A 14,790-nucleotide genomic window follows, 5' to 3' on the forward strand; every position below is an offset into this window, starting at 1 on the left:
GGTGGCGCTGAGATTCCGGGCATGCATAAAGGATCTCACTGGCAGACCCCCTCTCACCGCCAGCCAAGCAATGTCCTTGTGCTTGTTTGAAAGTTCTGGCGATGAGGCATTCTGCCAAATGACTTTGGCAGTCTGCGTGGAGAACCACGACGGGATCCACCCTCTCCTTTTCCCAAAGGGTCTCGAGGATACTACGTGCTGACCACTGCCTGACGGCCTTGTGGTCAAAAGGTGTTTCCTTTCAAAAATTTCTCCACGAAGGACAGCTGGTACGGAATGGTCCAACTACTCGGAGCGTTCTCCGGCAACGAGACCAGGCCCATCTTTCGCAACACCGGGCACAGGTAGAACCTCAGTAAGTAGTGACTCTTGGTGTTTGCGTACTGGGGATCTACGCACAGCTTGATGCAGCTGCACATAAAGGTAGCCATCAGGGGGAGGATGGCGTTCGGTACGCCCTTTCCCGCGTTTTCCAGGTCTTTGTACATGGTGTCTCTGCAGACCCGGTCCATCCCGACCCCCAAACGAAGTGGAAGATGGCCCGGGTGACTGCAGCGGCGCAGGTCCAGGGAATAGGCCAGGCCTGTGCCACATACAACAGTACCGAAAGCCCCTCGCACCTGACAACCAGGTTCTTACCTGCGATGGAGGGGGACCGGAGCGTCCACCTGCCCAGCTTCTGCTTCAGTTTGGTGATATGCTCCTCCCAAGTCTTAGTGCACGCCCCAGCTCCACCAAACCAAACACGCAGCACCTTTAGGTAGTCTGTCCTGATGGTGAAGGGGATGAAGGAGCGGTCGTCCTAGTTCCCGAAGAACATGACCTCGCTCTTACCCCTATTGACTTTGGCACCCGAGGCCAGTTCAAACTGGCGGCAGATCTCCAACAGCCTACTCACCGACCAATGATCGGTGCAGAAGACGGCGACGTCATCCATGTACAGAGAGGTCTTGACCTGAAGGCTTCTGCTGCCTGGGATAGTCACACCCTTCAGGCTCACGTCCTTCATGATGGATGCGGCAAAGGGCTTCATACAGCACATGAACAAGGCAGGAGAGAGCGGGCAGCTCTGCCTGACTCCAGATCTGGCGGGAAAACTGTACGATTCCCACCCATTGATCAAGACTGCGCTAACGGTGTTGGTGTCGAGCAGCCAGATCCAATTGCGGATGCCCCTCCCCGAACCCCAATTTGGAGAGGCCATCCCTCATGTAAGCATGAGAGACCCTGTCGAAGGCCTTCTCCTGGTCCAGGCTGATGAGGCAGGTGTTCATCATCCTGTCCTGCACATAGGCGATCGTATCCCTGATGAGCACGAGGCTCTCAGCGATCTTCCTGCCCGGCACAGCACAGGTTTGGTCAGGGTGAATCACCGACTCCAGGACAGACCTGACCTGGTTGGCTATGATCTTGGCCAGGATTTTGTAGTCCATGTTCAATAATGAAATGGGACGCCAATTCTTAATTTCTTCCCTCTCCCCCTTCCTCTTGTGAATGAGGGTGATGATGCCCATCCTCATGGAATTGCACATTTCCCCTGCCCGAAGCACACTATCGTACACCTCCAGGAGGTCCTGGCCGACGAGGTCTCACAGAGCAGAATACAGCTCGACCGGTAAGCCATTGCTCCCGGGATTCTTATTCCTCTCAAAGGGCTCTGGTCAGCTTGTCCAGGGATGTCGGCTGGTCCAGCCACTCCCTCACGCCGTCGTCCAAGACCTCCATGACAGACGACAGGTACGACTCGGAGGCCGTGCTGTCCATGGGCTTCGCGTCGTACAGTCCAGTATAGAACACAGAACAGTACAGCACAGAACAGGCCCTTCAGCCCACGATGTTGTGCCGACCATTGATCCTCATGTATGCACCTGCAGATTTCTGTGACCATATGCATGTCCAGCAGTCTCTTCCACAACTGCTGCTGGCAACGCATTACATGCTCTCAAAACTCTGTGTAAAGAACCCGCCTCTGACATCCCCTCTATACTTTTCTCCAACCAGCTTAAAACTCTGACCCCTCGTGTTAGCCTTTTCTGCCCTGGGAAATAGTCTCTGGCTATCAACTCTATCTGTGCCTCTCATTATCTTGTATACCTCAATTAGGTCCCCTCTACTCCTCCTTTTCTTCAATGAAAAAAGTCCGAGCTCAGTCAACCTCTCTTCATAAGATAAGCCCTCCAGTCCAGGCTGCATCCTGGTAAACCTCCTCTGAACCCTTTCCAAAGCATCCACATCTTTCCTATAATAGGGAGACCAGAACTGGACGCAGTATTCCAAGTGCGGTCTAACCAAAGTTTTATAGAGCTGCAACAAGATCTCACGATTCTTAAACTCAATCCCCCTGTTAATGAAAGCCAAAACACCATATGCTTTCTTAACAACCCTGTCCACTTGGGTGGCCATTTTAAGGGATCTATGTATCCGCACACCAAGATCCCTCTGTTCCTCCACACTGCCAAGAATCCTATCCTTAATCCTGTACTCAGCTTTCAAATTCGACCTTCCAAAATGCATCACCTCGCTTTTATCCATAGAAGGATCTGCTGATCCTCAGAGTGTCGGGCCGAGATGACGTCACCAAGCCATTGTCCTCCTTCAGCTGGCTAAGCACAGAGCTCTCTTTGTGCACCTTCTGAAAGAAGAAACGCGAGCACATCTCGTCCTGCTCCACGGAGCAGACCCTGGACTGGAAGATTATCCTGGTGGCCTCCGTGGTGAAGAGAGAGGCTTGCTGGCCCCTCACCTCATGGAGGTCCTCCGTGACATCGACCCCATCGACTGCAGAAGGAGCAGGTTCCTCATCCTTTTCTGGAGTCGTGACAGCTTTCCCCGCCTCTCTCTTGCCTTCCGAACACCCTTGAGGACAAAGAACCTCTTGATGTTCTCCTTCACCGTCTCCCACCAGTCGCCCGGAGACTCAGAGGGGTTTCACGGTTCTCCAACCGGCGGATTCCCTCTTAAGCTCCTCGACGTTCTCTGGGGTGAACAGAGTCGTGTTGAGCTTCCATGTCCCCTTGCTGGTCGTCCTGTAAGCGACAGTCGGCCAGCAGGAGGCAGTGGTCAGAGAAGAACACCGGCTTGAAGCCAGTGGACCTGACCGAGAACGCCCGTGACACAAACAGGAAGTCTACCTTTGAGCGGATAGACCTGTCTGGCCGTGACCAGGTGTACCTCTGCTGCGCTCCGTCTGCAGGGGCACTGAAGACGTCGAGCAGCTTGGCGTTGTTCACTGTGCCCATCAGGAATCTGGACGTCACATCCAGATGACTCCCCCCACCCGCTGTCCCCACGCCGTATCTTCCATCTGCATCAATGATGCAGTTGAAGCCTCCGCCTAGGATGACCGGCCTGGACGTAGCCAGCAGGGGTGGAAGCTGCTGCAGGACGGCCAACTGCTCACTCCGTACTGCTGGGGCGTACATGTTGATCAGCCTCAGGGGAACGTTCCTGTAGGTGACGTCAGCCACAAGGAGGCACCCCCCCCACCACCTCCTGAACTTGAGAGATGGTGAAGTTGCGCCCCCGCAGCAGAATAGCCAGGCCCGAGGAGCGACAGTTGTTACCCCCCGACCAGATCAAAGGCCCATAGGTCCAGGCGCCCGACCATTTCCCGTACCTGCTGAGGTGCGGTATCCCGCACTCTTGCGGAAGCAAGGGGTCTGCCTTGACGGTGGTCAGGTAGGCCAACGTGGACACACATCTCGCAGTGGACTTGACGCTGTGCACATTAATGCTTGCAACTTGTACCCCCATTGTGGGCAGTGACCACAGTACCCTCCCCAAGCCCAAGGTCCAGCCCCTCCATCTGTCATTTCCTCCATCGACTCCGGGTTGTTGGGGGGCGGGGAGGGGTGCGGGGAGCGGAGCCTGCAGGGACACTTTGCTGGCCTCAGGTCCGTCCTGCGGGGCTGGGCCCTCCTGCACATTAGGGGTGTCCTTGCAGGGGCCTGGTGCCTTCCTCTCCTCGGGGAGGGGGCTTGCCCCGCATTGCCCCTGCCAGCGACCTGGGCATAGGTGGTCCCCTGCTGCAGGCATGCCCTGTAGAGGTGGCCCGCTTCCCCGCACAGTTTGCAGCTTTTTTCTTTTGGGCAATCCTTTGCAAGGTGTCCCTCCTCCCTGCAGATGGTGACTTTGCAGTCGGCTGCCACGTGACCTGACCTACCACGGGCATGGCAATCTTTAGGTTGCCCTGCATAGGTCAGGTAGCCCTTGCTCCCGCCAATCGCAAAGCTGGACGGTGGGTGTACGATGTTCCCATCCACGCCCGTCCTAAGTGTCACCCTGACCTGCCTCTTACTGGTCCGGATCCCGAAGGGGTCCATGATGTTGGTTAGGTCTCCTTCCACTTTCACGTACCTTCCAAGGAAGGTCAGGACATCAACTGCTGGCACATGCAGGTTGTACATGTGTACAGTCACCATACGGCTCCTCTGCACCGGCATCACGAACAGCGGTCAATACAGAGAGGGGGCCCTCACCTCCTTTCTCCTTGAAAACCTCCAGGAAGCGCTCACAAAGCTTGGCACTCCTGAAGGTTATGTCATAGAAACCTCCTCCAGGGAAATCCTGCAGGCAGTAAATGTCCGCAGCAGTGAACCCACAACAGTCCAACAGGACCCTCTTCACGAAGAAGGTGCGGTCCACAGGTGCACCTTCATCCACCTTCTTCACGGAAACACGGATGGTGTTCTGGACCCCTGACCTGGGGCACGAGCACTTGCCGCAGCCACCGTTGCAGGTTGGCTGCCTCCCGAACCAGTGTTAGGCCAAAGCCAGCATTAAGATCCACCAGTTGCAAGGGCGCACAGCCAACCCGACATCTTCCTTCCACCTCCAACATAGTCGCACTCTCCTCCTTTTGGTCCACAAGAGAGTATGTCTTTATTTTGTTCTGGATGTAAGCTGGCTCACTGAGCTGGAAAGTTCTTTTTTTTCAGACATTTCCTCACCATTCCAGGTAACATCATCAGTGAGCCTCCATAACTGGTGTATTGCCCTGCTTTCTATTTATATGGTTAGGTTTCCTTGGGTTGGTGATGTCATTTCCTGCATTGGTGATGTCATTTCCTGCGTTGGTGATGTCATTTCCTGTTCTTTTTCTCAGAAGATGGTAGATGGGCTCCAAATCAATGTGTTTGTTGATGGAGTTCTGGTTGGAATGCCATGCTTCTAGGAATTCTCGTGCATGTCTCTGTTTGGCTTGTCCTAGGATGGATGTGTTGTCCCAATCAAAGTGGTGTCCTTCCTCATCTGTATGTAAGGATACGAGTGATAGTGGGTCATGTCGTTTTGTGGCTAGTTGATGTTCATGTATCCTGGTGGCTAGTTTTCTGCCTGTCTGTCCAATGTAGTGTTTGTCACAGTTCTTGCAAGGTATTTTGTAGATGACGTTCGTTTTGCTTGGATTTGGAGCATCTCTCATGCTGATGTGAAGGACTTAATACCATGATTTCAGGATTTCAGAATTTCTATGCAGTCACTATCAGTGCACTTATTCACTGTGGGAATGCAAAATGGCTTTGCCTACTTTTAAGTTAATGTAAGAATTGTATGAGAGGTTACTTTATTTACAGCTCTTCCTCATTTGATTTCTTCTCACTCACTTCAGGGAGGTACCTGACCTTCAGCTGTTATCATGTGATTCAAGCAGAGATCAAATTAATGCAATGGAATATATTTAGTTCTGCTAATATTTCCACAGCTGGTACTGAAGAATGCAATTCAGCTGAGGCAATCCACACCATCACAGTGGGGAAAGGCCTTGATGGGAAGTTGGGATTCAGTGTCCGTGGGGGCTCTGAACATGGTCTTGGAATATTTGTGAGCAGAATAGAAGAAGGAAGTGCAGCTGGTAAGTTATGTACTTAATATATTTAAACAAGAATTCTGAATTTATTTTCCATTAAATTTAAATGCATTTTGGCTTGAAACTGAAGGACAGAAGTTGTACATTATATGTCTTGTCGTTTGAAAATATTACTATTGCTTTATCCGTCTCATTCTTCTTTGTAAAGTATTCTTGTTTCTGAAAAAAAGAACTTGATAGTCTAAGGAAATTTTATAATACAATCATGAGCAGTGCAACTTCACAGATTGTCAATTATTTTGCTTTTGCTTCATTTATCTGCCTAGAGCAAAGTGGGCTCTGTGTGGGTGATAAAATTATGGAAGTTAATGGAATCAGTTTAGAGAATATCACCATGGGAAGTGCTGTCACTGTGCTCACTGGAAGCCATCGCCTACGTTTGGTAGTAAGACGTTTGGGGAAAGTGCCAGGGATCAAGTTTTCTCGAGAACTGACCACATGGTAAGTAAGTAACTTGAATGAACTCTTTTTTAATGTTGCTCTGAGCTTGAACATATGTGACTGACATTTTTGAGTACTTAGAGTAAAATCTGGCATAAAAATTTAATTGCACACCTGGAATTTTTATAATTTAAAGATGGAAGAGGCAGATATATTAAGACATGTGGATTTGAAAAGGTCCTACGGTCAAATTTGTCTTACTGTTAGGATGCAAGCTGATATTACTGCTGGGCAAGTCAGATCCCAAATTGATTGATAGATTGATATGTCTTGATAGATTATATTTTGTTTCTGTTTATTTAATGTGATGATCCTTCGCCAAAACACAAGTTTCAGCCTTGCGGATAATGCTGCAAATTTGGCTTTAACAATAAAATAGAAGTTTATGAATCCAAAGAAATGGGGATGAAATAGAACAAACCAAGCTATTTACAAATAACACGATTAATAAGATTTCAACATACACAACAAATTAAAATCCAATCAATTACAACACCATTGCTTTAAAGTACTCAAACACCAGAAAGAATTCCCTTCTCTATCTTATCTAACTTCAGCGAAGCCTTTTGGGGAATGTCACAAAAGTAAAAAAATCTTTTAGTTCTCCTAAATCAAAGGCACACTACAACAAAAACAGAATTTGCTGGAGAAACTCAGCAGGCCTGGCAGTATCTGTAGAGAGAAAGCAGGATTTACATTTCGGGTCCAGTGATCCTTCTTCAGAACAAATGCAAGTCAATGTTGTTCTTTCCAATTGTAAAATTCTCTCAATACAAACGAATAGCCGTTATCACTCCGGGAAAGCTCCACATTTGCTTTCTGACACACACTGGCTTACAATCGTGGCTTCTGAAAGCTAAAATAAATTATATTAGTATCTATAAGTCACACGCCCTACATCACATTGCCAATAATGTGTTGTCAAGAGTATGAATGCAAAATTAAACTGTGTCTTTGTTTTTGTTGAAGTCTGTTCCATTTCACCACCCAAGAATGAACTGATATGATCCTGTCCTGTCAATATTTGTTATGATAGAGGTGTATCTTTCTAAGTTATTTCACAGTCTTGTTTAAAATATTTGTTTTTTGTTCTGTCTCATTTTAATAATTTATCTATACTAACCAGGAGAACCAAGTCAGTCTTGCAGATTTTAGAAATCTTACTTTATTTTTTAACTTTTTTTTGTGTTCACGAATGGTGATGAAGCACCATCACTGCTGTTTCGAAAGGTGTCTTTCTAGCATGCATAAGCAAGATATGATCTCTTGAGGTTATGGTGTACCTTTAGCATTGTTTGTATACTGTAAACTTGCATAATGCACTTATTTACTCTTTCTCAATTTTTCTTATTTTAACAATGAATATACAAAGTACACACATATGCTTGTGTGATTTATATGAAGTGTTTTCAGATTAATAATCTGTACAGCTGGCTCATTTTAAATGATAACACAAAAGTATTTAAAGGAGTAAGTGTCATACCAGAGAACAAGTTGTAGATTTGTAACTCATTGGGCATTTGAATACAGGAATAAAATATTGGCGAGGAGATGGCCTAGTGCTGTTATCACTGGAGAATTAATCTAGAGACCGGGTAATGATCTGGGGACCTGAGTTGAATCCTGCCCTGGCAAATGGTAGAATTTGAATCTCCAGTAAAAAGTTGGAATTATGAGTCTAATGATGACCATGAATCCATTGTTGGTTATTGGGGAAAAAAACCCCCGTCTCGGAAACTAATGTCCTTTCGGGAAGGAAACTGCTAGCCTGGCCTACATGTGACTCAAGTCCCACAACAACATGCTTGACTCCTAACTGCTGTCTCGGCAATTAGGGATTGGCAGTAAATGCTGGCCTAGCTAGCAACACCCGCTTCCCATGAATGGACAAAAAAAATAAAATTTTAAATTTGATTTATTGCTGAACTGATAGCCACTGCAAGTCAGCGGGCACAGAAGTAGTAGGTCAGATGGGGAGACTTTCAGTGATTGAGAACATGTGTAGTTGAACTTTAGATGCTGAAATACATGGAGGGTGGAAGTTGGATAGGCCAACTGGGAGAGTAGGATGTAATAAAAGAACTGTACTTGTTTCTTTTCGTAAATGCATAGGGTGTCACAAGAATTCATATGTCAGAAACAGTTACCACAAAACACTTTCAAATGTGAACTGTTCATTCATTGACTTTACAAAAAATGAGTGATATGACAAAAAGAGTTGTGTAGCAATAGAACCCACTAACAGAGCTAATGATTGAATTAAAGTCAGTGCATTAACTCTAATCACATCTTGGATATGAGCCACTTTTGTTGAGTTTGAGGTAGAGTTTCTCTGTGAGACCTAGTGAAATTTCTCGCTGCCTACCTTGTGACTGGTGCAGCTTTCATTTGGTGCTACCAATGGCCGTAGTCAGAAGAACTCACCAGCCACTGGATATCCTGGAATGGACCAGCATTACTAATGCCAGTGCCATCTTTAAACTGTCATTGTACATCCAGTAAAATGCCAGCAGTTCAGCGTTGCCCTGCATGGTTCATCTTTCTCTTGACATTGCTGACAAGGGAATGTTGGCATCCTGTTTTGCAGACAAAGACTTGGATGTCCTAGTCAAAAGAGTAATGCAGAGGATAGGCATCCTCTTTTCCCCAGGCCAGCAGAGGAGGGTAAGACCTGCCAGCTCTTCCAGTCTGGTCTAAGTTTACCACCAGGGTCAGTGTGGCCCCCACTGTGCAAAGGAATGCATAACAAAACTGAAAGAAGGCCATTGACCATCTCCACCTGCTAGTGCCACCACCTTCTCCTTGCTACCTCACATCACTCTATCTCTGCTACAGCAACTATATCCCACCAAGGCTCATGCTCTACCATTCTCAATGTTGCATGCAATATCTTCCCTCACTCGCTTCCAACAGTCCCAACATTTCACATTACTACACTCTACTAACCCTGCATGCTCTCTCTTTTTCCTGCTCATTCACTCAGAAGATCTGACCATCATTGCCCCACCTGAACTAACACTAACACCTGTGCTACTCACTTTCATCTCACTGAATCGTACCCATTCATTTCAGGTGAAAACAGCCCACAGTCGAGTAGAAAGATCCCATTGGGTGGTGGTACATCTGATATTAGGTTACTTACTCCCATAAGGAGTGGTTCTTGGCCCTCGCAGGAGGAGGCTGGGACTGCTCCTCTGGAGAATCCAAAATCCCCATGTCTCACCAACCAGGTAAGTACCATTTTTAATTCCAAAGTAACTCTTACGTTGATCTGTCTGCAACTCTCAGGCCTCTGGCAACTCTAGCTGAGGAGGTTGCTCTTGCATTTAGCTAGGGACACATTCAGCATGTCTGAGCCTGCCAGACACAAAAATCTCCATGTTCGCCTGACCAAGCCTCCAAGGCCAGTGGGCTCCACTAGGACAGGCTCCCTCCATCCCAGCTGCAGAACCTGTGACTGCACTGAAATGTAATTGGAGGCAAAGGAACTAGATAGTCAGTTGAGGGCACATTGATGCAGTGTGCCATTTCACAGCAAATAAAGTCTGATGATTGTTAAAACAAGCTCAGAATGCCATTACATATGTTTGCTTGTGTCTTTATGTAGCACCCACCATAACTGTCACACTGCAATCAGACGTCTTCATGTGAACAGATTTTCCATTGAGCGCTGCCTGACCAGAGAAGCTGCTGCACTGTGTAAAGGCAATGTGAACATTGCATTTAGAAGGGTTTCTGGAAATTTGGTACTATTTATCTAAGTTGGCCCTAATAGCCATAGGTGTTAGTCTTGCATGAAAAGGTCAGCAATGGCCAAGCCTGAGCGATGTATAGTATGTGGCAAGGCAGTGCATAGGTGTGAAAAAAGCAGAAGTTTCTGAAAAAGCTCAGCAGCATCTGTGAAGGAAAAAAAGTCAAAGTTAACATTTCAGAACAGATGACCCTTCCTCAGAGCCCTGTTTATTTCGCAATTGTTATTTCCGTTTGCCACCCCGCAGTCCCCAATCCCACAAATAAGCTCCTCAGTCTCCTCCTTACAGCAACAGCCCCCTATTTTCCCCACAACCCCTTATCCCTTTCCTTTATTGGATGGACCCATTGAACTGACTTGACCCACCCCCTTAAGCAACCTAATTGGATAACACTGGGTGAGGATCGCTCATACTCCTGACTGTTGTCGGCACAACGTCCTGACTGTGTTAGCATTAACCCTCATACTAGCTATAATGACACATGGGACTGACCGTGACCTACTTCTCGGACCAAAGAGGCATGGATGCTTGGACTGAGAACACCCTGACCATGGCCAAATCCTGAGACTGATCTCAGAGGCTGCACTGTGCTGGCACCTCCAGACTTATGGGTACTTCCATTGACTTCATGCAGGACCACACCCCTTAGATTTTGAGACACAAAGTTTGCCTGCAAAATATGCAATGTGTTATCTGCTTAAGCTGCGTACATATGATGTAGGTATGAGATTGACATTGTAATGTGGCCAATGGCAAGATATCTGTTCCCCTAACTAAGGACTACTGACCAGCAAGTGAAGCACCTTGTGTCTGTGACCGTACTATGACTCAAGGCAAGGCTGGGATGGTCAGACCATGCAGCTAGGGTGCTGCATAAGTGAGAACTAAGAGAACAGTTGAGCTCCTCTGAGATGCAGTCCGGTCCGGTGCCTTAGCTGAATGTATGCCCCTGCAAGCAAAGCATTATTACAGCATCATTGCAAAATGCAAGTGTGCCCTGAAGTGCAACTTCAAAGTGCAGAAGCATCCCACAAGTAAAGTGGAGAACTGCCATGATGATTCTGAGAGGCTAGCAATTGTCAGATGCCAGCATCTATGTAAGTGGGGTGAGTGCAGCCAGTGTTCTAACATGTTATTGCTAGGATGTCCGAGATGGCAGCACAGAGGAGCATGCTGAAGCTGCTGGGCATGCACTCTGACTTTCATGTTGGGAATTGTCTGTAGATAACAAAGTGTGGAGCTGGAGGAACACAGCAGGCCAGGCAGCATCAGAGGAGCAGGAAAGCTGATGTTTCGAGTCTTTTTCTAAAGAAGGGTCCTGACCCAAAACATCAGCTTTCCTGTTCCTCTGATGCTGCCTGGCCTGCTGTGTTCCTCCAACTCCACACTGTGTTATCTCTGCCTGTACCATTGACAATTCTTACTATCTCTGGGAATTGTCTGTTCATTGTTTTCTTGCGATGTTGGGTCGAATAGGAAGCATTTTAATGAGGCAAGATATGTTGTAATGAGGCTGTTAACAAGCAATAATCCCTCCTAATAGGCGTTTTGTGAGAATTTTGTTTTAATGCTGGGAACTCTGAAAATACATGTTGCTCTAAAATCAAGAAAGGCCTCAACTGACTTCAAACACAATTCTCACACATTTCTTGCCATAGCTCACAGGTTAGGTCTCTGAGATTCTACGCTATGTCAGCTTATCAGCACAAATTGAGTTGGTGCTAGATAGAAAGAGGTGAAAGCAATAAGAATAGGGCAGATGTATACAATTTGGATAAACACCAGGACAAATTTCCCACAAGGGTGGTGGTGACATAGTGATAATGTCACTGGACTAAATCCAGAGTCCAAGGCCACTATCTGGGGCATGAATTCAAATCCCACCATGACAGAAAGTAAAATTTCAATCCATTTTTTTTAGAAAAAAGATCTGGGATAAACAGCCTAATGGCAACAATGTAACCACTGGTTGATTATTGTTAAAAACTTAACTGGCTCACTCGTGTCCTTTAAGGAAGGAAATTTGCCTCGTTTGGCCTACATGTGACTCCAGAACCACAGCACTGTCGTTGAACCTTAACTGCGCTCTGGGAGCAATTAGGGATGGGTAATAAATGCTAACCGAGCTAGTGCATGCATCTTGTGAACAAATGAAAAATGGCGCACCAGATATATATTTATGTGGTATAATTCTGCCTAAAATTGGTGTCACATCCAAACATTTCAATTTATTTACTGCATATGAAATTATATTAATGCATCAGTGCTCATACATATCTAAAAATTCTGCTCTCTTTTATTAGGGTTGACACAGCAACAAGAAGGATAATAGCAGAAAAAAATCAGGATTCTGCAGACAGTGTATCTGAGGATGGAGCCAGGAGAATCATTCATCTTTACACCAGTTCAGATGATGTATGTCTAGGTTTTAATATCAGAGGTGGAAAGGAATTTGGCTTGGGAATATATGTGTCCAGGTAAAGTTTCTGCTGACAGCATTTATACAAAGTTAATCAACATTTTAATCTTGTTGGGTATTGAAGTGTATAAAGAGTGAAGTCTCATTGGGGAAACAAACACTTAGCTGGTAAATCACAAAGAGTTATGATATTGAGAGATTATAAACTATGCTTTTTTGCATACAAAATCCATTGATTTAAAATTTTTTGATGCCTATTTTAAAACAATGCAAGGAATAATTTACGCAACCACATCTGGCATTCACCCGAATAACGTATTGTTGGAAATATAACCCTTATGTACTTTTAATAGGTCAAATGTGCAGAAAATTGACAGAGCAATAGAAAAGCAAATAGTAAATAAATTTTTTAAAAAGGCTTTTCAGTCAGACTAACAAACACTTATAGGTTCTCATTAATCATGTTGCAAATATGTACATTGACTTCTTATGAAGAAATGCTGTAAACGTGGTCGTGCAAATGACCACGCAAAATTAGAATATCATGAGTTTGTTTGCAATGAAATTTGCTTGTCACGAAGAGTATTTTTATGCTTCAGCACAAATTTCATATGCTTAGTTCAGAAATTAAACATCATTTTGCTTTGTTATTTAAATGTAAATATATAATAGCGTTTTTACCTTATATGTTACACAGCATCTATGGGGATTAAATTGAATGTTAGCCTAAGTGCACAACAGTCTGATAGTGAATTGGCTGTCTATTTTACATTGCATAAGCTTATTTTTAGTTGAAGTCGGTGAAAGATAAATTAGATATTTTACCACCAGACTGCTTTACATTACTAGTTTTAACCAGTTTCAATTACTCCCTCCATCTACTGTCATTGTCTCTCAAAGCTGCATGGTGCCCAACCTAGCAACATTCTTAAAAGGACCGCCTGGTGAACCAATCAGGCTGCATACAAGAAATTTCTGAGGGAACATTGTCATCACATTTTTGTTTCCTGCACAGTGTATTGAAAAAAAGGTGTGGAGCACATTTAAGTTTGTGATCAGTTACCTGCGTGAATGCTTCAAAATTATTTTTATTTTCTGCCAACCTTTTAACCTCCCTTTGCCTCCTTTTGAAACTGTTAACTTCTTTCCAGGTTGTGGTCCTGTTAGTACAGGACCCCCTTATAACTCTTTATCTATAAACTGAGATGGTGGGTGTCTCAGGCTGTTTAAATGTGAGATGTAATAATCCTGATTCCAATTCCACCCAGTTGTATCATGAAAGTATGTTTATTTCTGCCATCAGTATGTATTTCCAACAGCAACTACTGGATAACTGTCAGAAGTACAAATCTTACCAGTTGTTTTCTTTGTGATCTAAAGGTATCACAACCCCTTGTAGTCACCCACTATTGCCTGGTCTAAAATCGCAAATTGAGTATATCCAGACATTGCTGGCTTCTATAGTAAAACATCACAAATGCTCCAATTGCTTGAGTCTCTTGGTTTTCTGTTTTATCGGATATCTTTGTATTAAGGATAATTATTTAATGGCAGAGTTGATCCTGGAGGGCTAGCAGAGCAGAATGGCATTAAAGTTGGTGACCAGATCCTGGCAGCCAATGGAATAAGCTTTGAAAAAATTACCCACAGTAAAGCAGTAGAAATCCTGAAGAGTTACACACATGTGATGCTGACAGTTAAGGTAATCATAACCATATGATTGTATCTGCAATGCATAGTAATATTGTCATGTAGAATTGAATCTTACTTTCCAGAACATCTTATTACAATATATAGTATAATTTGTTTTAAACATTTCTGAAGTACAAATAGATGTCTGTAGAAAATATTTCTTCTCATATTAACATTGGGATTTGGCGAGTTGCATTAGCTTCACTAAACTCTAGTGTTCATCCCATTATGAGGTATTAAACTGATCTGTTTCTACGCAATAAACTAACATCTGGAAAAGAAAGAACTCTGACAGTAATCTGCTGATTAAGAGCACTCTTTATGTATAGTTTGCATTTAAATAATTGCTGGAATTTATATTGTGTATTGAATACTCTAACAAATTATTGCAAATCACAAAATGAGTACATTATTTCAGAAATCATGGAGCTGCATCATTTTTCTGTTAAAGAGTTACAGAAGGTAATTATACCCTTGAAATCACAGCAACTGACAGTGTTTTTATCTGATAATGTATCAGTGAAAATAACAGATGGTAAAGTGCATAACATTTCACAAATCTGGCAGCTACTGATTCACTGTGCTGAGTGTCTTCCAAACATACTTAATAATCTGATTTG

General features: G+C 44.8%; 1 protein-coding gene across 4 annotated transcripts in view; it reads left to right on the forward strand.

The window, feature by feature from the left end:
• Positions 1 to 14,790, forward strand: part of pdzd7a (PDZ domain containing 7a) — a 113,131-nt gene that overhangs the window by 13,012 nt on the left and 85,329 nt on the right. For all 4 annotated transcript variants that reach the window (XM_059652948.1, XM_059652952.1, XM_059652951.1 and 1 more), the window contains exons 3-6: positions 5,702 to 5,851; positions 6,133 to 6,307; positions 12,363 to 12,536; positions 14,033 to 14,180. In XM_059652948.1, the coding sequence (XP_059508931.1) occupies positions 5,702 to 5,851; positions 6,133 to 6,307; positions 12,363 to 12,536; positions 14,033 to 14,180 (647 nt within the window). The remainder of the gene's footprint in view (positions 1 to 5,701; positions 5,852 to 6,132; positions 6,308 to 12,362; positions 12,537 to 14,032; positions 14,181 to 14,790) is intronic.

The sequence above is a fragment of the Stegostoma tigrinum genome, chromosome 20 (genome assembly GCF_030684315.1).
Source record: "Stegostoma tigrinum isolate sSteTig4 chromosome 20, sSteTig4.hap1, whole genome shotgun sequence".
NCBI lineage: Eukaryota > Metazoa > Chordata > Chondrichthyes > Orectolobiformes > Stegostomatidae > Stegostoma > Stegostoma tigrinum.